Below are 27,511 nucleotides of genomic sequence, written 5' to 3'. Positions count from 1 at the left end.
AGACGCATGGTGTGCGTCATTGTCTTATGCAACGTTACATTTTCTATCTGCTAAGAAAATCAATTGGATCATGCAGCGTCATCTGTCCCAAACAATTCCAAGAAATTTACAACTGCAAACACTTGAATTTCCATTTAATTGTTCCCTAAAACAGATGAGGTAGTGATCTCGCACACACATGGGACCTTCTGAAGACAGAATTCTAACTAGATGACAATTACAATGATTTTAATATAAATAATAATAGCGTCCTTTGCTATTGTCTTTTGCCATTTGTTCATCAGCGGTTATCAAATACACACAATTTTATCGAAAATGTCTAATATACAAAGATTCCTTACGATTTTTTGCAAGGAGTAAGCGTAAACTTAACTGCAGATCTACAACTTATTCTTTTTCTCTCAATACAAATGAAAAGAATATAAATAAAAAATAAATTACAATACAAATAAAACTTGTACAACCCAAAATGAAAAGATCAAATACTAGAACGCTAGGTAATGAACAAAACTAATCTTTGATTATATTAAATACCGCATCAATTAAAATATTAGTATTAATGCAATATAATTTATTTAATAATGCAAAACAACCTTCCAAAACAATATTTTTTCCCAGTCTTCTTCCCCAGTGATCTTTCCGACATTAATGTACACTGGTTCACTCTTTATGGGAAGAATTTTGATTATATATGTTTTAAAACTCGAGAATTTTTCACTCATATATAGAGAAAGATGTCGTCACATACCAGTGAAGGGCTTTACATTTAGACCTTTACTCGGCTTTAAGCAGTGAGGTTTTTTTTCATTGTGTAGTAAGAATTCTATCTTTCTTCAGAAGGTCCCCTGTGTCAGGCTGTGTGTACAGGTTTTGTATTTTTTCTGCAACAGCTGCAACATTAATTCCCATACTAACAACCAAAGAAAGCATTTTATTGTTTCAGGAAATGAAGCGAGTATGAGCAGCCAAATAAAAGCCCTCTCTACAATTCAACCTAATTCAATAAGTATTCAATAGTAAAAAAGAAATGCACTGATTTCATTACCTACTAGTATAGAAATTAATATGCATAAGACAAACTTCTTTTTTATACATTTTATTACAAAAGAAAAAAAGGCAACTTCAAAATACATGTACATGTAAATGCAAATTGGCAACTCATTCATACTTGACTCAAGCCAAATTTAGACTGACAACTCAGAATTTTACTTTATAGTCGTATCTAATTCATTATTTCGACACATATTAAGACAAGGGATATATTACCCAATTATGAGTGTACACTTTAAACTGTGTTCATAAATATCCAAAAAATAATATGAAGTTCGAAAATTTCGTGTAAATTAACGGACCACTGACAATATACGATATTAGAATTACTGCATCAGAAGTGCACCTGCTGCGTAACTGACCGACGAATCGCTGGTCTTCTTACATCGACTGGACTGGGCATAGTTTGTAAACTTGAAGGACATTCGGTGACCATTTCCATTTCTTCTTAGAACATCTATTGCCTGAAAACCAGTATATATATTTCATTAGATTGTAAATAATTTTTTTTTAATTCATTAAAGTCATTTTAATATTCATAATTTAAGGTTTATCAAGCAGCCTGCAGGTCGAACAAATTCAAATAAATGAATCAATATTTAAAAAAACTGAAATATGCTACGGTAAAAAGGCAGTGAAACTTACATTTAGTAGAACAACTATAGGGTATCTGCCACATATAGTGTTTTCATAATCTTTAAGATACTGAGAAAATTTAACAGGGTCCATTTGTTCTATTGCATTCATTCCCTGCAAATAAAGAACAAAACTGGGGAATAAGACACCAAGAAAATCAATCTGTTGTTCCACATTTTTTAGAACTTAGAACCAGGTACATTGAAATCAATTATTCAATAAAGCTTTATACAAAAATGGCATATAGATAAATACATGCATAATGTCAAGTCTCCATATATATAATATATATATAATTACAAATACTTTATCTTCTTGAAAATGATTCGCAAGTTTTCTTACCATTTTATCTAAGGCCTCAATGGATTGCCAGATTTCACCACAGGACTTGTCGTAGAATGTATAACGGAATCGTTGTCCCCAGTGACAGAAATCGGAGGATATCACAAACAAATTGGTGGGATCTGCAAGATACTGACTAAATATAGACCCATAGAGCTTCTCCTTGTCTGAGGACAGGGAACCAACCAAAACTGGTACCACCGTGAACTGCCCACGCTTCCTACAACAGGGTCACATGAAATTACATATAATATTCTTACGTAATACTGTAAACTAACTTTTATTTGCATGCGAGAAATTTTTGCGAGGTTCACGAGAGCTTTCATTGTCATCCCGAATATTAACATTGTGAACCGATCTTTAAAAGTCTCGGTATCTCTTAACAACTAATCCACAAAGGTTTGTTTCCAAATATTAATTGTCACGAAACATTTTACTCCCGGTAAATCGGGAAATAATGTCACTAATAAAAGTTTGTTTACAGTATTAGAATAAGGCTAAAAAAAATTTTTGCTGGTGTATTATTTTGATACATGGGGCACGTTCAACAGAGCAAGCACTTGCAAACATGTCTGTTGAAGGTAAAGGGAATTTTGGTGAGTGCTCGCTCTGTTGAACAGGCCCATACATGTGATATGTACCGGCGGTACAGGAAATGTCCCGTATTTTCGACCCCCATCACAGTGTCACAGGCGGTACAACAAAATTCACGGGAAATGAAAATGTGTACCGTATTTTGAAATGTTTACCGGAAACCGCCATTTTTCTTTTTTTCCCACTCTCGCAACACCGGAAATCTCGAAGTATGCGTGACTTACTGCCCTTGATTAATGTAAACAAAACAGCATGAACGAAGGTGTGAAATATTCCCGCGATAATTACATCGTAATTAGGAGATATCAAAGCGTTTTGTTTGGCTGATTACTTTTTAATAGGACAGGTTTATCAAGGATTCTTTTAAACTGTAATTTATTAAAAGTAAAGACATTTCAAAGAAAACACCATTCACAAGAATCGGAGACACTTTGTGACAGCAAAACGAAAATTCGTCCATTATTTGATCAGGCATACTTATTGCCATACGTATTGTCTATTTAAACACAGATTAAGAGAAATGATTTTTAGTAACATTTTAATAATGCAGCTGAATGGAAACGACCAGATTCATACAATAAAGTGTTTTTAAACACTGTACTTTTTATTAAGTTCAGCATTTAGCATAGTTTTATGCCGAAATTCAAAATTCTTCAAGAGTTTCTTGAAATGAAAAAATAATTAAATCATAATACATGTTATGCAGTGGTGCACCTGAACATTGATTTGAAATTTATTATCAAAAAATAAACACCTTACATTGTTTTTTGGTCGATATTTTGTACCGTTTTTTTGGTTAGCAATGTACAGTATTTTCACCCAAATTCCAGTATTTTAAAGGCTGCTGTACAGTATCTGGGTCTAGAAATTATCACATGTATGCAGGCCTCTGGAGTTCTTCTATTCTTAATTTGGTTCTTCAGAAAAAATCAAGCAAGAAAACAAGGAATCCATACCTTTCCATAACCTTGGCAATGTAGGGTAACTGCATCTCTATACTGTGCTCATCTTCATCTGTGCCAATCTTCATTTTCTCAAAAGCATTTGTGGCATTTAATTCTTCATTTACTGTAGAAATTATGTAAAAAATCTTACATGCAAGATTCTTTTAATAATGAAAGAAAAAGTGAGCTAGCTCACATACCCCACGCTCCCCCAAAACTTGACGGTGAAACACATAATGAAAGGCACAGTGCACTTTAAATACATAGTATAGATCAAAAAGGGCAATAATTGCAAAAAAATCTTCACATCAAAATGTCTTGCATATGAGGACATTTAAATGTGGAATGAAGTTTCTAGATAAATAATGGAATCAAAATTTCTTGGCATTATACAAATCCAAACATTAATTTGAAGTGGTTGGGGGGGGGGGGAGAAATTTTCTTGAATAATAGGCAAAACTCTTTGGGATAAATGATGGAATGTGTCCTAAATATCTGCATAGGTTGACGAAACTATGTACAACGGTTTAAGACGAGTGGTGCTGACAAACTGTTCATCTCTATATTCAAAATATGGCCAAAAAGTCTAAGTTGGAAAGTGTGGAATTTCCTGGTAATATGCACATCAACATATTGTGTCCTAAATATCTGCAAAGTTTGACGAAATTCTGTGCAGCGGTTTATGAGGAGTTGCGCTGACAAACTGTTAATCTCTATATTCAAGGTATGGCCAAATGCCCAAGTTAAAAAGTGCAGAAATTCCCGGAAAAAATAACGGAATCGGAATTTCCTGGTAATATACACAAATACACATTGTGTCCTAAATACCTGCAAAGTTTGACGAAATTCTGTGCAGCGGTTTATGAGGAGTTGCGCTGACAAACTGTTCATTTCTATATTCAAGGTATGGCCAAATGTCTAAGTTAAAAAGTGCGGAAATTCCCGGAAAAAATAATGGAATCGGAATTTCCTGGTAATATGCACATCTACACATTGTGTACTAAATACCTGCAAAGTTTGACGAAATTCTGTGCAGCGGTTTATGAGGAGTTGCACTGACAAACTGTTCATCTCTGTATTCAAGGTATTGCCAAATGCCTAAGTTAAAAAGTGCAGAAATTCCCGGAAAAAATAATGGAATCGGAATTTCCTGGTAATATGCACATCTACACATTGTGTCCTAAATACCTGCAAAGTTTGTGCAGTGGTTTATGAGGAGTTGCGCTGACAAAAAAAAGGACTGAGTGACTGACTGACGGACTGACTGACGGACGGGTCAAAAACATTATACCTCCCGCAACTAGTTGCGTGGGGTATAATTAAATTAATGCCAATCTGTACAATATGCACAAGTTTTAAAATGATATACTGTTTTTCATAATGTGTACATATAAAACATATTAATGTGGCAAAATATTTCCATGTATACAGTATTCATGAATTCAACATTTTTGTTTTGATGTTCACACTTACTTTTTTGGTCTATAATTAGATCATACAGAGGGGTCTGGTATGTGGAAGTTTCGGTGAGGGCACAACCAGACAGACGGACATGGTGGGAGGGTCCTAGAACAAACACTCTCTTTCTGAAAGTACAAAATAAAACTCACCATAAATATAATTTATGTAATGGATAAAAATTAGAATTAAAATTAGAAAACAAGGTTTTATGCTTTAAAATTACCCATACTTTGTGTTAATCCTTTCTATTTGAAATATAAAACCAAACATTTTTATCCATCAATAAAATAAAACTTTCTATAGATAAAATTTACTCACATGTTGATTGCATTCTACAGTTGGATTACTTACATGCAGGGATGGGGTCAATTACATAGGAAAGTAATTAATTAAATTACAATTACTTTCCCAAAACCTTCAATTAAATTACCATTACCATTACATGGATTTTGAAATGTAATTAATTAAATTACAATTACTTTGCAAATGTAATTAATTAAATTACAAATTACATTCAAGAATACACGTATAAAAGTAAATAGTCATGTATATTCCTTTGCATTTATAACAGATTATTTTATAACATTTTTTACAATAATATTAAAAGCTTCATGTATTTTTCAAATACTGTGTCCCCTAACCTAATATATCTTCTATTAATTTGAAGATTTTCCTGCCATGCTGAAGATTCTTTCCACTGGGGTATTTGTGAGAAAAATGCATACATGTAGATACTGACTAGTAGAAAGTTTACAGATGGTTTTACCTTAATTCATGTGTTTAAATTTTGGAATCATTTTTTAGTTTTCCCATAAACAAATGAAAAATTTATGCTAAATGTACTTTTGATGCTTTAATCTGCCTTTATATTTCCTTATTTCAGCATCATAGGTTTACCTCAAAATGTGGGTATTTGACTTATCAATTTATTTTGGCCAAACTACAATTTAAAGTCAAAGAGTATGTATAAAAACACCAACAGACAAAGTCAAAGATGTGAAAAATGTTTATTTAGGAATAAGTATATGACCCCAAGACACTAACTAGCACTTGTTAATAACTTCCTACACAAGCTGAAGATTTGGCCAACAAAAGGATTAGAAGCCACTGGACTTCTTATTTTCATATGGATTAATTAATTAAAAAATCAAAATATGAATTTTATTTGTAAACTTTACAAAGATTAATTTGATTTAAAAGTTTTTTTTAAATGAAAAGGGGCATTGTATTTAAACAACAATTGACATAAAAAGGGAAGTTCTTTTCAAGAAATTTTATTATTAAAATTTTTGGTCCAAAATATAAGTTATTAACCTTTTATAAATATTAAATAATGTTAATGAAATTGAGGGAGAGGAGACTATTTTTCATTCATTTAAAACCAGTGTAATTGAACGTAATTGAAAAGTAATTGTGAATTACATGCCTTTTTGGAAAGTAATTAATTAAATTACCATTACTTGTAATTGAAAATTCGGTCAATTACACATGACTTTCAACATGTTCAATTACATCAAAATTTGTAATTAATTACAGTCAATTACCATTACACATTACCATTACCCCATCCCTGCTTACATGTTGGTTGAATACCAGTTGGTTTATGCTTACGTGTGGTTTATTAACAACTAGTTTACTTACACATGTTGGTTGATTTACAATTGCTTTTTCCTTTAATGTGTTTGACAAACATTCAGTTAACTTACACGTTGGTTGGATCAATCTGTCCATAGGCATGACCACCACATGCTCCACAGTAATAGTAACCCGCATGGCTGAAAAATGACAGCAAATATTAAATATCAAAGACTCATAACACAAAATATAATTTTTTTCTTCCATATATTTCATGTAATTATTTACATTGTATAAAACCCCACATCAATATACAATGTATATCATCAGGGTTCGACACTAACATTTTTAGGCTTTGGTCCGGCCGGACTAGTGCTTCTTTACTTTTACTAGTCCACGGGCAATTTTATTAGTCCGTCAAATATAAAAATAAATAAATACAATTAATGTTGCAATGTACTTTTTATACTTTTTGAAATAAACAAAGCATTTACATGAAATGTTTATACCAAGAATTCGTTGAAATCGCTCAATCAGGAACTACGATCGTATTCCCGATCTCATTCGTTTTTCTCTATGCATAATTACATCATCTAAACATCCGACATCTTTTTTATGTGTCATACTAAATCATTTATCACTAAAATGTTTAATTTCATACCAATGAGTCCTAAAATTAAGCACCGAATTGACTCAGAATTACCTAACTTCCCGCCGAAAGCTAGAAAGCTAAAAATAAATATGGGGTTTTCCAGTGAAAATTGTCGAACATCGGTAATTTCTTTTTTCTCCCTAGAAAACTTTATTAGTCCGTTCGGACTAATTAGCTTCAATTTTTATTAGTCCGAATGGAAATGTATTAGTCTGAGACTAACGGACTAACGTTAATGTCGAACCCTGATCATATAGTTTCTGTTTTCATCATATTCAGAATCCCATGGTCAGTCATGCTTCTCTTACTTAAGAGAAAGAGAAGCGAGACCGACCGTGGGATTCCAACGATGTTTTTCATATGCTCTAGGAGATCCTCTCAACAGAATTAAGTTGAAAACCTTTTGGAGATCATAAAAAATGTGATAGCCAATCAATTGTCTTCTTCATTGTATATTAATGGTGATTTATCATTTTGGTAAATATTTTTTCTCTCATTTTTCACACTGCCAAGTCTTAACATGAAATATTTTGGTTTAGTAGTCAATGGTCCCAGTCTGTTAATTTACAATATCAAAGTCAATCGCTTTTCATCTAGAAAAATCTTACGGAGCAATAATGGCTCTTGCTGGAGAATAAGATGGGGTAGCTTTTGACAGCCACTCTTCCAACTGATTGCTCAGCTCCCTCCCTGAAAATAAACACAAAATTATAACCTGATATAATACAATACAATGTACATGAAGACCATGAATTATTAAACATTTTTAAAAATCAAGAAAATTAATTGTCATGGAAAATAAAGACATTTTGAAAATGTAGATTTGTCATCGCAATATTCAGGGCTTAAAAGCCATGTATAATGCATTCATTGCTCTCCACGCAAAACATTTACATTGCAAGAAAAATTATTAAATATGCATGAAAGAAAGCTGTTAGAAACTTCGCTTTAAGTAATGGAAATAAATTATAAAACTTACCATCATTTGTATACCAGCTCCCTGCATGGGTGGCCCGCCTTGTTTTTGACATATTAAACCCTATGGTTTTACAATCTGCTTATTAATTTTCCCCAATCTTGATTTCTTTTGTTTACGAATATTTAGCAAGAATTTTCAACATTAATAAAACGTATGCCGAGCCCGATGCCTTTAAATCAGAGAGATACATGCTTCGTACCCTAATATTAAATATGATCAAACACGAAGTACTTTCATGAAGATTAACGTGAAGAATTGAAACTTTTATGCATATTTTATTATACACTTTCAATATTAGTCAAAGGGTATGTGTGATTTCTTTTAAGTTGTTCCAATTATACCCCCCCCCCCCCGCCATCAGGGACCTGACGTTATTTATTTTTCTTTTAATAAAAAATATAACCCTACCTAATAATAAACATGTTTATTATTACGTGTAGATAAGGGTTTATTTTTCATTAAAAGAAAAATAAGTAGGAGCCTGCACCCCCCCTCCCCCCTCGATCCCCGAGGATTTTAAAGTGCTAAACTGGCCAAAATATATATATATATATATTTATTTTATTTCAACGAATAAAAGTATATTACCCCCTAAAAAATAAAAAAAAAAATAAGATGAAATACATTTTATAAGCTGTTTTAACGTAAATGTATTAAGGTGTTTCCACCCTCAATTTTTTTATCGTTCAAAGTACAAAAACTGCATTTGTTTTCAATTAATATTCTTTAAATTATTCAATTATTGCAAAAAATGTATAGGTCACCATATTATTTAAGATGCGACCACAGGAGTCTGAAGTTTTAATCGTCAAAAAAAAAAAAAAAAAAAAAAAAAAAAAATCCGGAAAAAAATTTCCTACCCTTAGATCTAACTAGTTAAGGGTAGGAAAAAAATTTTCCGGATTTTTTTTTTTTTTTTTTTTTTGACGATAAAAACTTCAGGCTCCTGTGGATGCGACACATAAATAAACAGAAGTGTATGTCAACGTACATTAAAAAATCACACAATTTTTGTAAACCGTATCATGAAAAATATGTAAAAACTGGTTAAAATGCATAATTCTGATGCTGAATGCTCCTATATACTTCCTACTTATAAGATACTTTTGAATTGTGAATATCAGGGAAACTATTTTACATTAGAAGTACAATGAAGCACGTGCCCGAATCAAGAGACATGAGGAGTTATTGCCATTATCAACATATTTTTAAAGATTGAATAATTGATTAAATAAAGAAAAGATGCATTTCTAAAATTCTTTTATTTAACAACATTTATCATTACACCTATTGTAAAGCATTCTTTCAAAAGATTTTGTTCTATTAGGTACGAATTTTAACTAATGACAATTTTGCCAAAAAAAAAAAAAAAAACCCTATGACATCATAGGAGGATGGGATTCCTTTAAAAACAACTCGCAGAAAACACACAATACAAACTGACGGCACATGAACATGTACAATGTATGCATATATATATAGGAAGTAACATCTTTGATTGTCATATTTTCTTAGCCAATTTATTTGATAAATTCATTCCGCACTAGAATATAAAAAAATCGCTTTAAAAAAGAATTTCCATGTTAGCGCTAGGAGAAAAAATGAAAAAAAAGTAGCTCTGTCAATGTAAAAAAAGGGTATTGAAACCTTTGATGTTTCCATGTTTAAACTATATAATACTTTGCAGAAACTATTTTGTTATGTATTTTCTTGTTGTTTTATTCCCTCAACAATTGCAATAAATTAAAAACGTAAAACGTACTCGCAAAACAGCAAAACCAACTATATAATTTTTTCGATTTTTTTTTTTAAAGGAATGGTGTTTTATTGGGGGGGGGGGGTCGTCAATTTTTTTCTACGATACTTTTCTCGTGTCTCATCAATAATTCACCCCCTTTCTCTCTCATTGAAAAATGACGTCATATGCCTTAAATTTGACAATCAGCTCTCGTTAGATATTCATTTAAATGCACATTCTTGGTTCACCGATCCAACCTTTGAAAACAAGGTAGATCAGTACCAATATATTGATCTCTTTAAATTCTTTCGCAGTGAAGCAAGGCTTTAAACCTCATAAACATATTGATTTGTTCATCGGGTACACATGGTTAAGTTTGCTCTAAATATATACGTTCATAGCACCGAAGAGGAATGACGAATTAGGGAAAGTTTACACAAACATAGATAGTTGAAGTACATCATGTGTGATTTGGAGGAGAAGCAAAAAAACACTAGTTAGAAACGAATATTCGTCAACCGTTCTGAAGTGAAGAACGCTACAATGAAATCCCGAGTTGGGAGGTAGGTTAATTCTTCAGTATATTTTGAGAGAAGATTGAAAGAAAGTCGAAATATCGGACTGTCCTTTTAATGTTATTTGAACTTATTTCAGTTACATGTATAAAAATGTGATTATAGCTTGTTTCGATTTGATAGAGTTTGTTACTTAAGATCTCGAAAGGAAATGAATCGATACATAATGAAACTAGATTTTTAATTAAAGTGTATCATTGTGCTAATTTATTACGTTCTACGGGTAATTCGAATTCAGAAAAAATGGGGAGGGGTTGTACGAATTTTGTACTTTGTTATATTTATAGTATACCTAGCTCAAACTATTAAATGCTTGGAATTTTCCAGTGCTGCAATAGGAGAGGCAACGGAAAATCCGAAAGAGATAGCTCCTATAGTTAAAGAGGGATACCTGTGGAAAAGAGGTGAGAAATTGGGACACAACTTCGAAGGCTCACATAAGGGGCAGGGGCTGATTTGGCCATATTTGTTAATGAAAGTGGAATATTCTACAATTTAAATGACATTAACCGTATAGACTTGTCATGAACACTAAGAAATGTTGACTATAATAACTTGAAACAAAGAATCTATAATTTTTTTTTAAATATATCAATAATATTGCCTCTATTTAAAATGATTATCTTTGATGTTGCAGGTGAATTTATTCGTAACTGGCGTGAGCGTTACTATATCCTACGAGCTGATGGCACGTTTTCCGGATACAAGTCTCGAGAGGAGAGTTTAATTAAAGGAGACATCCAGAACGACTTTAAGTTGCAAGGTTTGATCCCCACTTGGTGTTTATGTGTATCCTCCATCAGGTTCCTATAAAGACTGTGATACATATTAAATCATGTATATTATTCTTTAACAGAACAATCAAAGAAACATATTCAAGAACGAGACTATTTCATAAACTTTATATTTTTCATTGCTTTATTTTTCAGTTTGTTTGTTGATTAAAAAATATAATGATATTGATTGTTTTTTATTTCGATAGAGGATGTTACCATAATACAGCAAGAAAAACCGAAGCCTAACACGTTCATTGTTCACGGGGTGATCCTGAGGGGTGGACCAGTGGACAGGATGTACTATACGGACACCCCCGAGGATAAGGCATTGTGGGTAACAGCCATCCAGGGGGTGGTGGAGGCAACAGCGGTAAATGATTACTTTGATTTTCATTGTAATATTAAGTATATTAATAAACTGCGATGTATATTGTCGTATTCAAGGGGATTTTATACCTATGATCATCATGATTGATAGCTATAAATTAATGCAAAAAATTAACTACCAGTAAGTTGATATTTGATTGGGCTATTTGCCCTCTGTAATATTTAATTTACATATATTAGGGACTAAGTTAACTATTTAATCATATTTGCCTCATATTTAAATTATACCAGGATCTTTAGATTTTCTATAGAAAATTATATCAAATTCAAATAACTGACCATTGAATATGTTTGTGATTTATGTGATCATGATTACCTGTGTTTTAAATACATGTACATATATTTCATTGTGAAATATTTACATCCACTGAATATTTTTTCTCCTTTATTTCTTAAGAAACCCCATTGCGTTCATCACTGCATAAACTACAGTAGGCAGGTCGCCTGTACATATTTCTTAATCAGTGGCTGTTCCATCAATGAAACGTATAAAGACGTTCGCATCATTAATACAAGAATTAATCTTTTTAATCCTACTTTAATTGATTATTTAAACAGATATAAATATAAACAATAAAATGCTTTCTTTGTTTGTTGTTACTGGAATGAACGGTCGCAGCTATTGCAGAAAAAATTAACATAACCCGCTTACGCGGGTTATGTATTTTTTCTGCAACAGCTGCTTCCGTTCATTCCAGTAACAACAAACAAAGAAAGCATTTTATTGTTTAAATAACTTTTAATTGCAAGAAGAGATGAAATCTCATTAACAGTTTATTTAGAATACAAGGTGGCACTTCAGAAACATAAAGTGCAATGTCAAAATTTATAGACAGGGGACTGGAAGTCTTGTTTAAAACAAGTAGAAGATAAAGAGATGAGGATGTATGACGTCTCCCTGCTGTACTCCCGGGATAAAAATAAACAACCTTTGCCCCCAGACCTTCAGGTCAGACCTCTTCAGCTGTCAGATTTTGACAGAGGTAAGGTGATAAATAAAGCTTTGAAGATATGAAAGTTTTTAGGGAAAGGAATGTACTCCTAGATTAACTTCACAAGCAGTATTTACAGAATTTGACTTGCAGTTGCATTGAATGCAATCACATTCTATTACTTTTTTTTTACTTCAGGTTTCCTTGAACTTATATCTCAAGGAGGCAATATAGGAAATATCTCTAAACCTGAGTTTACTAGTAAGTGTTCTGCTGCACATGCTTTGCAATATAACAGAATCTTTTTTTTTTTCTCTTCTCATTTAATCTTAAAGTAGAGAGTTTTGTAAACTGATATAGTTACTGGAGTATCTGAGTATCTATTAGTAACAAATATGCATTTTTGAAATTTCTTCAAAGAAGCTTTTAAAGGGACATGAAGACATTTTAAACTGAATTTAATTTTTAAACCAATTTTAATGTTTTTAATTCCTTACGAAGGCATCTTTTAGTGATCAGCGAAAATTTGAACATCATTTTTTGATGAACAAACGAGATACAGAACTTAATGTTCTTCATAACGTAAACAAGACTCGTGCCTTGTTTATGTTTACATAAAGAAAATATCATATTTATAATGAAATGAAATGCAGCAAATCACTAGAAACTGTCTAATCGTATTAAGAATTAACTTTTTATTGAAAATCTGCTTTGGACGAACATATATTATTATATTTTATAAACATAAGTAAACAAAAACATGAAAAGGACCATGTTTACATAACATAAGGTTTGGGGCTCTAAATCTGTCTTGTATCTTGACAACTGAAGTTAAATTTTAGATGATTATTAGAAAGACTTTAGTTAAATATTTGTGAAAATGGAAAGTTTTTAGCTGAAACTATGTCAATGTCCCTTTAAAACAATGCATCACATGCAAAATGCATACTCTCTAATTAGAAATCTAAAATACTTGAGTTACATATATATTAAGGTTCATAGCTTTGTAGCCTTCAACTGCTTTAAATTAGATCAAAAATTTATTTTCAGGCCAATTTCATGCCATGAAATCATCGCCAGATAATTACTATGTAACAGTCATTGAAGACACATCAACAAATAGGGTGATTTCTTCGGCAACTCTAGTAACAGAATTACAATTCAACCACAGTTGTCCAAAGGTAAAACACAATCTAGTCGCTGATCTTTTTAAGTTTTATTTCAGGGAAATGTCCACATACACTTATTAAAGACTTTGTTTTCCTGCAGGTTGGATGGATTAAAGATATTGTCATTGATCGAGATCAGGCAGACCAACAGCAGCTGAGTGACACGTAAGCCGCCTCTTAAAGCAAAAAAAAAGTCTAGCTGCTGAAATCAAAGATGTTTAGGCTGGAAAAGATTTTTTCAATAAATATCCTCCCAATGTCAACTTGAAAGTTTTGTGATTTTGGAAATCTGAAATCACAAAACCTTGAGGATGTTGAATAAATGGAACTATTCTTTTTGAGGACAATTTTCTAGCCTTTTATAATTATAATCAAAGATAATGAGATACACCATAAAGGGAAAAATTTATTTTTATTATAAGAAATTAACAATTATTGTTATTGATGAAAATATCATATTGTAACCTAGAGGACATTTGATTGATAGTAAAGGTATATCCAGGATCATTTTGAGCTAGGTCATGGGTATGCATACTTAATAAAACTATTAAAACATCTTACTCAGAAATGTTCTCACAAGAAAGACAATATTCTTAAAATAGTAAGAATTTTGACCACTTTGAATATTCAACAGAAATACTTTAAATATACATACCAGTTTCATCTTGAGCTTATAATATTTATAATTACTGCATCTTTTAATTGACAGACTTCTGAACAGTGTGAAGCAGTTGGGAGAAAAAATTGGTTGTCATCAAATCGAGACCATCAGTATATCACATTAATAACAGTCATGATGGAGACGTGTAGGCGAGATATGAAGAAGACATTTTAGTGCAATTCTCAATTCAATGTTGCCATTTTTTAATGATAGTTGTTATTATTTTATCACACATCATACATGTTATATTTTGTTATATTTTACAATATTTTGATAAAAAAAAAACTTATGAGCACTGAACATTGTGTTTCATTTTCATCGTTGATTTAACATGACTAAAGTATGTTTTTAAAAATTGCATTTGAAGTGAATCAGAATGAAAAATGGGACATGTTGATTATGCTTGCTGGTGTCAGCACAATATATAATTTCATTTGATTTCAATTACATTTGTTCAACAAATGAGAAGCATTGAAATGAAACATACGGAGATAGCGAACAGTATTCAAAATTAAAACTCCATAAAACAATGCAAAACAGGAGCAGAACAAACAGTCAAACACAGTTCCCCAAACCATCAGAGTTAAGATCAGGTGCCACAGAAAAGTGAGTTTTTTTTTTCAGATGAATGAAATGTTGCAACTCAAGCTCAGCAATACATAGTAAGATTATGTTAATATACTAATCATAAATATATTGCATTTTCTTCATGTTTTCTCCATGTTCTTAACTGCAATAAAGTTATATAGCTACTTACAAATCCATCAATACGACGTACATACAATACTACAACAATACTTAATCGTCATGTCTCTACAAAACATCCTCTTGGCTGCATAGGAATAATAAAGTCGTATGTGTATCATTTTAATAAATTAAAAAATAGCTTATATATAACATTTTGGATTGAAGAAGAACTCCATATAAAAATATGATAAAATGATCAAAATCTAAAACTAAAATTTATGAAATTTTTCTTTGCCATCATGATAAAATAAAATAAAAATACAATTAAAGGAGATTCAATTATCTTAGAGACTGTAATCTTGAAATACTTAGTGGTGAATTGTATTGCAGATCCGTAGACTCAATGAACAGTAAATTGTCTAGATGTAATTAAAATATCGCAAAATCTCCCATATTAAGCGTTAAAATGTAAGAAATTACAAATTAACGATTGTTCCAAATTTGTTCATATATTTTAGCAATATTAAAATAAAAGTGATGAAAAAGTTTAATTATTAATGAATGCTGCCGGTCACGAAAATGTGTGACAATATGATACTTATAACTGATTTTAAAGTAATCAAGTCTGTCAACTTGCGCTGGAGTATCACGCTCTATAGAAAAATTATTTCTTTTGTCATGTCAATCTGAAGTAAACATTTAACTTACATTAGCGTTTATAAAAACTGTGATCTTTTCTACAATGTCCATATAGATATCATTCTTGTATGGTTATAACTTGTAATGTTAATTTGAAATACTGCAGAGCAAATTAAAAACGACAGAAATAATGGTTTTTTTGCAATAATAACAAAATGATAGATGTAAAAAAAACCTGAATTTAAATCCCTCCTTCTAGGACCGGAAGTAAAAAAAGGTGCACAGGTGTGTGTCACGTTGTCTAGCTAGATATTCAAACTCAAAGTGTATGTGTTTAGCGTCAAGGGTATATTGTTTATCTACGGCATATTGTTTATTGATAGGACACCTGTCTTTACTTTCTGATGTCAGGTAATATATACACGATTCTGTAACATGACATTATGATAAGTTAATTTTTCACTGAAGATCTTATTCTAAGAATTCAAATATCAACATGTTCAATATTTTACAACCGTGTCATTGGTATGCGATTTTAAAAATGGCCGAACACTGTATCAAAGAACAAGATGAGGAATACAAAAATAGATTAATTTAAAAAAAATGTGAACTCAAACTGATATTAATGAGACAAAAAAGTATCTATCATGTGAGATATAACTAAATTTAGATAACGAAGATATATTGACCATGTTCCAGAAATAGTTTATTGATTCTATTGTGTATGATGCAGTCTTTATAGGAGTAAAATAAAACATATCGAGATATCTCAATTAGGACGTACAACACTCAATATCAATTTACATTACTACAGGATGCTACCACATTCATGTGATTTAACATGACTTGTTGTTCTTTAAGAAGAAAGGTTTAAAAGAGTTTCTCTTTATTATCCATATTGTGGCCTCATACTAACCCAAGGGACCATAAGCTGAATTATATACAATACACACTATCTCAGTGAGATTAAAAATAAGATTCAGCTTTTTTAGTCAAAGGGTACTTGGGGAGATTTTTCGATATTGTGCTTAATACATACTGCATAGCAAGACTTAATTCCCCTATTGTGATCCTATCCTACTTCCATGTGACATGATTTGAAGAATTAAAAAATCACACTGCCTTAGAAAACTTCCAGAGTAAAAAGTGAAGATGACGAACAGCAATCGATTAATATTTTTTTAAAAAAATATAAACAATGCAAATATGTGAAGAGAGCATAAAATACAGACCTCTAGAATTTCCAGAGGTGGGATTAGGTGCTTCGGAGGAGTAAACATCCCCTATTCACCAACCACACCCGCTGTGAGCCCAATGTATTGATCAGGTATCCGAAGTCAATTCAGCATAAAATATAAGCCTAACAATTTGTATGAAAGAAATCAACCATAATACAACCAAATAATAGTATATATTGCTAATAAGTAAAATACCAACGAATTTGTTGAATTTCCTGTAACATCAACTTATCAGTGCATAGCATGCCTTGCTTTAAAAATTGATCGTACTCCGAGAAAGCTCTTGATTCATGAATAAGTTTCGAGACATAAAGTCATCTTGTTTGTCATATAAATTAGTTGTTAATTGGCAAACTCAGTTGTGTCTTTTAATTAAAGTTCAGCTTTTCTGTCCCAATAGTTTCTGGGAAGATTTAACTGTAAACTCAGTGTGGCCCATCCTACATCTGGGAACCATGATCTAAACAATTTATAATGTACATCACATTAGGTAGCCTCCATATGAATTACAAGTTTTCTGTTCCTATGGTTCTTGGCCAAAATATTTCCCGTGTGCATATGTATATTTAAATGTAAATCTTTAAAAAACATTATTGCCCCATCCTATCACTGTGGGCCACAATTTAAATAATTTAGAATAAAAAAATCACCTCAACTGCTATACGACTTTAATCATATTATAATGGATCTTGAAAAGAAATTTTTAAGAATACCCTATGTATTTTCAATGTACAATCCCCGATTGAGGAACCGTCCTATCCCTGGTGTCATGATCGGAACAATATAGAAGGAAAGATGGATGGACAGATCCCAGATAACGTGTGATCAGATTAAGCTTTCAGCTAAGCTAACTTAAAAAAAAGGAAATTCTTTGTTCATATCTCCAAAATATTGCCTCTATGTAGTCAAGAAGGAATAACTTACTAATCAATTTATAATATACTACAGACATTAACAAGTTAAAACAGAAATCAATATGTTACTTAATTCAATCAAGTTCAATTAAGTTTTTTCTTAAGATAACTTGACTTACAAAAGCAAAACTGGCTTTAAAAATTACATTTCAGAATTGAAAGTTTGATCATGGACCCCCGTACCAGTTGCCAGGATGTAATGCGATGTGATCTGTGTGAGACCGCTGTAGTACAGATGCACTGTGATACATGTCTTGTCAACCTGTGTAAGGCCTGTGTGGGAGAACACTTCTCTGCTGATCTTTCAAAACCTCATAAAATTGTTGACTTCAAGGACAAGAATTCTACTCCTTTTTACCCTGGATGTACATTTCATGACAAAGAACGATGTAAAATGTACTGTAGGTATTGTAACATTCCTGTATGCACGAAGTGTATTTCATCTGATCAACATCTAGGTCATAGGTTTTCGGAAATATGTGAAATTCTGGATGAAAGAAAAGACAAACTAAGCAGAGATCAAACAGAATTAAATGAAGTTATGTACCCAACCTACCAGGACATTGCCTCTGATGTACAACACAGAATGAACCAGTTAGAAAATGAATATGGAGATCTTTCAACAGCCATAACAAAACATGGAGAGGACTGGCACGTAGAAATTGACAAACTTGTCAAGAACCTTCAAGTTGAAGTTAATGAGATGAAAAACACACAGATTCAGACTCTACAGAAACATTTGGATGAAATAAACAATACAATTGTTGAAATCAAAGAAGAAATCAATTCCATAGACAAATCTCTTACTTCTCACGATACTTCTAAACTATTTAGCACTACATTCAACGCAGATAAGTACAGCCAGCTACCACATAAAATTGTGGTCTCTACACCTACATTCACTCAAGGCAGAATCAATGAACAGCAACTCGGTAAACTGTTTGGAACTTTATCTTCAACCTCATTATCCTCAGAAGAGAAAGGCTATAGCATGAAGACCACAAAGAAATCACCCGAAGCTGGATCCTCTCCTCCAGTCAAACAGCTGCTTGATGAACCGGAGACTGTAACCACCATAAACACTGGGTATGAATACCTTTACAATGTGGCCTGTCTGAGTGATGAAGAAATCTGGACAAGTGGAGATGACAGCACAAAGAAACTCTTCAGCATCAATCAAGGATCACTACTAAAGACAATCACAACCAAGTCAGGAGACAGGCCATCCGACATAGCAGTGACAAAAAGTGGAGATCTAGTTTATACCGACTTTAATGGTAGAACTGTGAATATTGTGAAGAATGAGAAGATAGAGGAGGTGATCAGACTTCAGAACTGGAGTCCTAAAGGTGTCTGTAGTTCATCCTCTGGTGACCTCCTGGTTATCATGTATAGTGATGATGACAAACAAACTAAAGTTGTTCGTTACTCTGTTTCCACAAAGAAACAAAGTATTCAGTTTGATAGTAAAGGTAAACCTCTCTATTCATCTGGTCCCTATTACAGACATATTATTGAGAACAGGAATCTGGATATCTGTGTGACTGACAGTAAAGTTGGAGCAGTAGTTGTGGTCACTCAGGTCGGGAAAATGAGATTCAGGTACACTGGATATACTCCAAAGAACAAATTATATGCATTCTGTCCACAAGGAATCACTACAGACAGTCAGAGTCACATCCTTACAGCTGATTATTACAATGACTGCGTCCACATCATAGACCAAGATGGACAGTTCCTCCGTTATTTAGACGGTGGACTGAGTGAACCCAGGGGACTGTGTACCGATACATATGACAATCTGTTTGTTGCTCGATGGAGAAATAAACATGTGAATAAAATCAAGTATCTTCAGTGAAGTTCATCAGTTCACTATAGAAATACAATCGCATTGATATTTAAAAATCTGACTGAACATTTATGGAAATTTTGAATATTTTTAAAAGTGTCACTACTTTGTTTCTTTTCAAAAGTAAATTTATTTTTAGAAAATATTTCTGGCTGCCCCCTTAAATGCAACATTTACTTTGTTGATATCAACTGTGTAATATAAATTAATATATCATGTTAAATCTAAATTCATTAAAAGTTGAGAAAATGTTCAAAATAAAGCAAATAATTTGAGAGTTTATATAGTCAGACACAATTTAATACATTTTAAATTCCTTTGCCATATCAAGAGTATCTTCTGATACAAATCTCTTCCACTTCTATCTTTGTAATTGAGCTTCACAGTAGGCCTAGGTGAGTGCTTGTATCAGGGGAGTCGTAGATGGACGATGCCTTGAGAAGTATCCACCCCTAAAACTTTTTATCGGAAAAATCTGTAGCTATTCTATTACTTCAAGGAGATCTATGATAAGTGCGTTCCTTAATCTCTTAAACTCAGTTCTATGTTTTAGCTTTATACGTTACAAAACTATAAAGTTAAAGTACACTGTACTTGCACAGCCATTTGTTCAATATAAAACGACTAAAATAATAAACCCCATGTTTGTACATAATCCATCTTTGTTGCATGGAAATTATTAATCATATATGTATGTATGTGCATTATTTTATATTTTAAAGATGATAGATCTTAGGTTTTATATTTTTCAAACAGATCTTAACTGTGGGGATAACTTACTTGGACACAGACTGAGGGACTCCAAACTTCAGTCTAAGATTGACAGAGGTGACAGGTAGCATTTTCTTTATCCTCAGACAAACTATCACATCCCTGAAATAAAATCAAAGGTATAGGGAGTCACATCCTGATCCTGTTTCTTTCAAAAAAAATTATTTAAGGACTTAACTTCATGTTTTTTTCCGAAGATCAAAAAGAAATAAAGTTCACATGAATAGCAACAAAACAAAAATGAAATAAATACTATCAAATCACTAATTTTCGCGGGGATTAATTTTCGTTGTTTTTTAACGTATGAAGATACCTACTTTATGTCCACGACGAAATTCAATTTCATTATTACTAAACAATTCTTCAATCACGAAATAAAATCCCCGTGAATCATTATGTTTTCGTCAAACCACGAAAATTTGACCCCTAAAAAATATGTGATTTTACAATATGATAAATGTTTCATGGTACACATGTATACAGAATGTTTGTACGCATGGCTGTATAGTACGTCAAAGATATCGTTTATAAAAGTACATAGAATTGCATCTTCTTGCCTGGTGTTAGACTAAATGAAAGAAACATTTAGAGTATTTTTGCTGAAATATTCTTTTATCCCCTTGCAATTCATTTGGAGGGGTTATAGTAACACAATCATGTGTGTTCATTTGCGAGTGTTATTGCTGTACGAAACGGAATATGCATCGGGATCTGAATGGTGCCTTGATGGATAGATATGCTCATTGCAAGGGGATGCTTTGCTCTGAAGTGCCCTTGCAATTATTAGAAGTAAAGGGTTTTAAGGATCATATGGTCCTTTTTTGTCATAATTGTACACTTTAAATAGATAGAGTAAATGGACTTGAAAATCCAGAATAAACTATGTTTTTGGTGGAATGGAGGCAGAGCTCTCGTATCTACCTTTCTGAATCTCAATAAACGCAAGAACATTTTACCGGCATTTAAAACAATCAAAGGCCTAAAAAATTGTAAAAAAAAAAATTATTATTATATATTAACTTAAATTTTATATATATATGAATATTATTTTCCAAAGAAATGACAACCTTGTTCATCTTAAAGCTTCTCATAATAATACTCTATCCTTGAATATGTGAAAATCATTATTTTCAAATACAACAAATATGAGGAGAAGATTCATAAATTAAATAAAAAAGTAATTTTCTTCTTGAAATTGACAAAATGCTAGTGAAATTAGTATAAGACCTGCTTTCTATTGTTTGGACATAGGTGACAAAATGGAAAGGGGAGGTAATGCTGCTTTCTCCGATGACAGAGTAGAACATCGATGAAAACTGTTAAGAGAAAGATTAAAAACAACTAAAAGAAAAAAGTTGTATTGATCACCATGAAAACATAGCTATTACTTATTTCTAAATATAAAATCAAATCTCAAAATCTCAAGCACGACAAAGTTAAGTATCTGAAAATTCGAGAAACTGAAATTATGAATGGCACGAATCCGCGCTGACTCACTCTGATATATTTCAGGTATTCGACACATTGATTGTAAAGGTATTAAATTTTATATATATATATGAATATTATTTTCCAAAGAAATGACAACCTTGTTCATCTTAAAGCTTCTCATAATAATACTCTATCCTTGAATATGTGAAAATCATTATTTTCAAATACAACAAATATGAGGAGAAGCATTCATAATTAAATAAAAAATAATTTTCTTCTTGAAATTGACAAAATACTAGTGAAATTAGTATAAGACCTGCTTTCTATTGTTTGGACATAGGTGACAAAATGGAAAGGGGAGGTAATGCTGCTTTCTCCGATGACAGAGTAGAACATCGATGTAAACTGTCAAGAGAAAGATTAAAAACAACTAAAATAAAAAAGTTGTATTGATCACCATGAAAACATAGCTATTACTTATTTCTAAATATAAAATCAAATCTCAAAATCTCAAGCACGACAAAGCTAAGTATCTGAAAATTCGAGAAACTGAAATTATGAATGGCACGAATCCGCGCTGACTCACTCTGATATATTTCAGGTATTCGACACATTGATTGTAAAGGTATTAAATTCGAAGTTTCGAATTTTTAAGTTCAACATCAACTGAGGACTAACCGTCAATACACTGGGTGTGTCTGAATTGTCACCTCAGCTGTATGACACATCTACACACCTCTCGTATTTGAGGACAGATAGTCAGTACACAGCAGGGTGTGTCCATATTGTCCACTTTGGCAGATTCATACACGCATGTATTCAACTAGACATTGTCTAGATAAGCTGTTTTAATTAAAGTAATGGTTCACAATTTAAGAAAATGAAGTAAATTGTGAATTAGAGATGAAATGAAGTTGTATCGTCATTCATACTTGAAAAGAAGTGTAAAAGGTCCATTTTTCATTTGTTTCAGATTTCATACCTTTAAATCTGGAATCCGATTGAACTATGAAGTTCAAAATGACCTTGACCGGAGGACTGCCATAGAGGACGTTTTTGACCTTCATAGCACCATTTACCTCAAGGCGAGAAAAATTTCCCTACAAGTATTAAAGATGAGCTGTTTCATGTATCTTTATCATATGTTAAAAAGATTTTGTCTAAGGATATTACATACAGTATGCTAAAACTATGACTTGTGATTTTAATGAAATATATGTATGAAATAATTGAAACATTATGTTGATTCCTTATTTTACATGAGTACTTTAGTTATATTGCAAATTGATTCATACGCGTCTAGTTGTGAGAATGTAAATTCGCAACAAATACGTTATTACAGAGTTTTACATATATTTAAGCTTATGAAAAAATAAATGTAAGTATAAAATTTACTTTAATTTAAATTTACAGATTAATTTAAAATTTATATTATAGTATTTTAAAAATTCTTATAGATCTACAATATGTGAAAAACCGTGTTCTCTCAACTTGGTTCGAAGTATCACGTACTAAAGAAAATTATTTCTTTTGTCATGTCAAGTTGAAGTGAATGCCAATGATAGGAGATAAATTTACACCAGCATTTATAACACTTGTGAACTTTCCATCACGTTCACATAGAATTCACTCTTTCTCTTATCCTGCAATATTAACGGGTCCTTTCTCTTTGAATTTTCCAGATTACAAATTTAAAATGAGAGAAATATAAGTGTTTATTTGCATTTATTAAATAATTTTTAATTTCCATTAAAATGCAGAAAAATGTAAATGACGTAGTAATTACAAATTGATAGAAATAAAGAAAATCTTAAATCTGTTAAAGGCACCTGACCCCACCTTGAATGTTTTAGAGGTCCGTATTTGCTCTCCTAGTTTGTATTATTTAATGGACTTTTGATCTTGAATACGTTTCATTATCTCAATATAGTTCATCCCTACAAAGAAATTAAAAAAATGAACAGATATAAACACAGATATGAGGGTCACCTGATCTAGATAATAGATAAACAGTGACAAATATAGTGTATGTTTAGCAACAGGATCAATAGGACATCTGTCATTACCGTCAGAAGTCAGGTAAAGTTTACGTGATACTGTCACATCGCATTTGATAGGTCATTATTTCTCTTGAAATTTTCATTTACATGTACTAGTATATTAAGAATTCACGTAACCATTATTGGATCAAGTATTTTACAACTGAGTTATTCGTATAACTACACTCTATAGGCAAATTTTAAAACTGACAGATCTCTGTCATAAAGTAATGGTACCTATCGTATGAGAATAAAAACATGTGACCAATTCTGAAAATTTGATTTCATATTTGCATAATCAAGAATGAATAGAGATCACTTGATCCTCTTTTCAATCGCTAGTTTCTCCTGTACAAAAAATATATTTTCCCTATTCAATGTAACCGACCGTTGTCTTTCTGATGACATAGCCGTCAAGAAATTAGTGTGATTTAAAGAATTTGCTCATCCACCGAATAAAAGTCACTCTCCCTTCTAGAGGATATAATTTGGAAACAAATATTGACCCTGCTATACAATTCATTAATAAATATTAATGACTCTATAATGAATATTAAGCAATCACAATAAAATGATATTCTATTATATTAAAACCCATTTTAATTTGTTACACGATTCTATAGGTTGAGAAACACTTTTTCATAAAACAACTTTTAAGTGCCACAAAAACTCTACATTTCAGAGTTGAAAGTTAAGTCATGAACTCCAGTACCAGTGCCAGTACCCAGGACGTGATGAGATGTGACCTGTGTGAGACCGCTGTGGTACAGATACACTGTGATACATGTCTTGTCAACCTGTGTAAGGCTTGTATGGGAGAACACATTTCTGCGAATCTCTCAAAACCTCATAAAATATTTGATTTCGAGGACAGAAACTCCACATCTCTTTACCCTGGGTGTACTTATCATGATAAAGAATACTGTAAAATGTACTGTAAATATTGTAACATTCCAGTATGCACGAAGTGTATTGCCTCTGATCAACATTTCGCTCATAATTTGTCAGAAATCTTGGAACTTCTGGATGAAAGAAAAGCCAAACTAAGAAAAGATTATTTTGAATTAAATTGGGTCATTTATCCAACCTACCAGGACATTGCCTCCGATGTACAAAACAGAATGATCCAATTAGAAAAGGAATATGGATATCCTTCAACAGCCATAACAAAACATGGAGAGGACTGGCACAGAGAAATTGACATATTTGTCAAGAAACTTAAAGCTGAAGTTGATGAAATGAAAACCACACAGTTACAAACTCTACAGAAACATCTGGATGAAATTAACGATACAATTTTTGAAATAGAAGTAGGAATCAATTTTATTGATATAGCTGTCACTTCTCCTGATATTTCCAACCTATTTAGCACTACATTCAATATAGATAAATATAGACAGCTTCCACCTAAAATTGTTCTCTCCTCACCTTCTTTCAATAAGGGAAAAATCCTTGTAGAGCAACTCAGTAAGATGTTTGGAGCTTTATCATTCACTTCATCACTCTCAGATAAAAAAGGCTACAGCATAAAGACATCACAGAAATCGCAAGAAGCTGTATCCTCTACACCAGTTAAACAGCTGCTTGATGAACCAGAGACTGTCACCACCATAGGCACTGGGTATGGACAGCTTTACAATGTGTCCTGTCTGAGTGATGAAGAAATCTGGACAAGTGGATATGACAGCACCATAAAACTCTTCAGCATCAATCAAGGATCACTACTCAAGTCAATCACATCTAAGTCAGGTAACAGACCATCAGAAATAGCAGTTACAAAAGGTGGAGATCTTGTTTATACTGATTACTATAATAGAACTGTTAATATTGTGAAGAATGGGAAGATAGAGGAGGTGATCAGACTACAGAACTGGTTACCTCGTGCTGCCTGTATCACTTCTTCCGAAGATCTATTGGTTATCATGGAGATTGATGCTTACAGAAAAACAAAAGTTGTCCGTTTTTCAGAATCAATACAGAAACAAACCATTCAATTTGATGATAACGGTAAACATCTTCTATCATTTCAAAGTCTTTTCCTAAAATATATCACTGAAAATACGAACCAAGATATCTGTGTAACTGACAGTGGAGTTAAAGCAGTAGTGGTGATCAATCAGGCCGGAAAACTGAGATTCAGGTACATTGGACATACTACTTCTCCAAACAACGAACCATTTGATCCACGAGGAATCACCACAGACAGTCAGAGTCACATCCTTACACAGGTCGAGACCACTACCTTATATGGAAGGCAAGTTTCAACACTTGACGATGTCTTCGTCACGCCCGTTCTCCAATCAAGTGATAGAGTCCCAAAGCATAACAGTCTACCACGTGTTTACGATTCAATGGCTACACGTGGTTTCGTCGGTTTACTGTGTACAAAATTTAACTCGTCAAAAAAACAATTTGTAACTTTATTAGACCGAAATTGAAAGATTAATTCTAAAAACAATCAATTTAATATTGCTGTTTTAGATATTAACAGTTGCTTCGAATATCGTACAAACGCTTTGAATTTTGCATATACATAAATCACTTTCTGATAATTTTTTAAATAATAATTTTGCACACTTTCTTGTGTCTGCTGTTTTTTTGATAAAAACAAAATATTTCCTATTACTACCTGCGAAAGATTTTAATCTCCCTGTACACGTATATCACGTGAATTTGCGAAATTTGAAATCAATGTTCTATCGACACGATAGCACCTATACGTCTCTTTGAACAATGGTATACTAGGCCGATGTATCATAAGTTGATACAAGGCTTCATAAAGCAAATTTTGTAAATGTGAGCATAGAAATCAAAGATTTTACATCATTTTAAATATTTCTTTCGCAAATTTCAAAAAAGAATTGAAAGAAATTTTCCAATTCAAGTTGCCTTTAATTTGCAACACAGCTATATCCTTTTCACAATGCATTGCGGCTCATAACAAAAAATAAAAAATTATTTACATGCAAATTTATCATGTCATTTAATCTAGGGCAGGCCACCTGTTACAGCTGATTATTACCATGAATGTGTCCACATCATAGACCAGGATGGACTGTTCCTCCGTTACATAGTCTGTGGACTGTTTCCCTGGTCATTTTTATAATTTAAAAACAATTTGTTTATTGCTAAATTCTACAAGAGAGAACTAGAAAATCAAATATCTGCATTTCCATCAGTACACTAAGTGTTGACATTTTAAATCTGAATGAACATTTTTCAGATTATACATTTGTCTCACCTTTGCATTGTGTCCTAAATGATTTTTGATTAAAATAATTATTTCATCAACATATTTTAAACTGACACACTTGAATCAGTTTTCTCCGTGTAAACCAACTATTATTCAAAAATTATCTTTTATGAATTGAAAAAATAAAATGTTTAACTGATATAACTTATTTATTTTTTCATAATGACATCAAATGAATTAGGACCAAATGCATAATAAAATGTACACAGGTTATCTTTT

The 27,511-nt window shown here is 32.1% G+C and overlaps 3 protein-coding genes across 3 annotated transcripts; 2 read left to right on the top strand and 1 right to left on the bottom strand.

The window, feature by feature from the left end:
- Nucleotides 1–1,080: 1,080 nt before the first annotated feature.
- LOC134258087 (protein MEMO1-like) lies at nucleotides 1,081–8,393 on the bottom strand. Its single transcript, XM_062740653.1, has 8 exons — nucleotides 8,234–8,393; nucleotides 7,863–7,944; nucleotides 6,734–6,802; nucleotides 5,040–5,152; nucleotides 3,579–3,690; nucleotides 2,029–2,248; nucleotides 1,696–1,800; nucleotides 1,081–1,514 (listed from the first exon to the last, which is right to left on the bottom strand). The coding sequence occupies exons 1-8, from the start codon at nucleotides 8,283–8,285 to the stop codon at nucleotides 1,377–1,379; spliced, it is 891 nt and encodes a 296-aa protein (XP_062596637.1). The 5' UTR covers nucleotides 8,286–8,393; the 3' UTR covers nucleotides 1,081–1,376.
- Nucleotides 8,394–10,309: 1,916 nt separating this feature from the next.
- LOC134258080 (RAC-alpha serine/threonine-protein kinase-like) lies at nucleotides 10,310–14,749 on the top strand. Its single transcript, XM_062740648.1, has 9 exons — nucleotides 10,310–10,534; nucleotides 10,874–10,950; nucleotides 11,184–11,309; nucleotides 11,529–11,692; nucleotides 12,542–12,692; nucleotides 12,840–12,902; nucleotides 13,692–13,822; nucleotides 13,911–13,975; nucleotides 14,520–14,749. The coding sequence occupies exons 1-9, from the start codon at nucleotides 10,515–10,517 to the stop codon at nucleotides 14,593–14,595; spliced, it is 873 nt and encodes a 290-aa protein (XP_062596632.1). The 5' UTR covers nucleotides 10,310–10,514; the 3' UTR covers nucleotides 14,596–14,749.
- Nucleotides 14,750–16,162: 1,413 nt separating this feature from the next.
- LOC134258088 (uncharacterized) lies at nucleotides 16,163–19,903 on the top strand. Its single transcript, XM_062740654.1, has 2 exons — nucleotides 16,163–16,208; nucleotides 18,103–19,903. The coding sequence occupies exon 2, from the start codon at nucleotides 18,119–18,121 to the stop codon at nucleotides 19,805–19,807; it is 1,689 nt and encodes a 562-aa protein (XP_062596638.1). The 5' UTR covers nucleotides 16,163–16,208; nucleotides 18,103–18,118; the 3' UTR covers nucleotides 19,808–19,903.
- Nucleotides 19,904–27,511: the final 7,608 nt, after the last annotated feature.

The sequence above is a fragment of the Saccostrea cucullata genome, unplaced genomic scaffold (assembly GCF_032062105.1).
Source record: "Saccostrea cucullata isolate Sc308-1 unplaced genomic scaffold, CSIRO_AGI_Scuc_v1 ctg7584, whole genome shotgun sequence".
Taxonomy (NCBI): Eukaryota; Metazoa; Mollusca; class Bivalvia; order Ostreida; family Ostreidae; genus Saccostrea; species Saccostrea cuccullata.
Note: the sequence above shows the minus strand (reverse complement) of the source record. Positions and strands in the feature narration are given on the sequence as shown.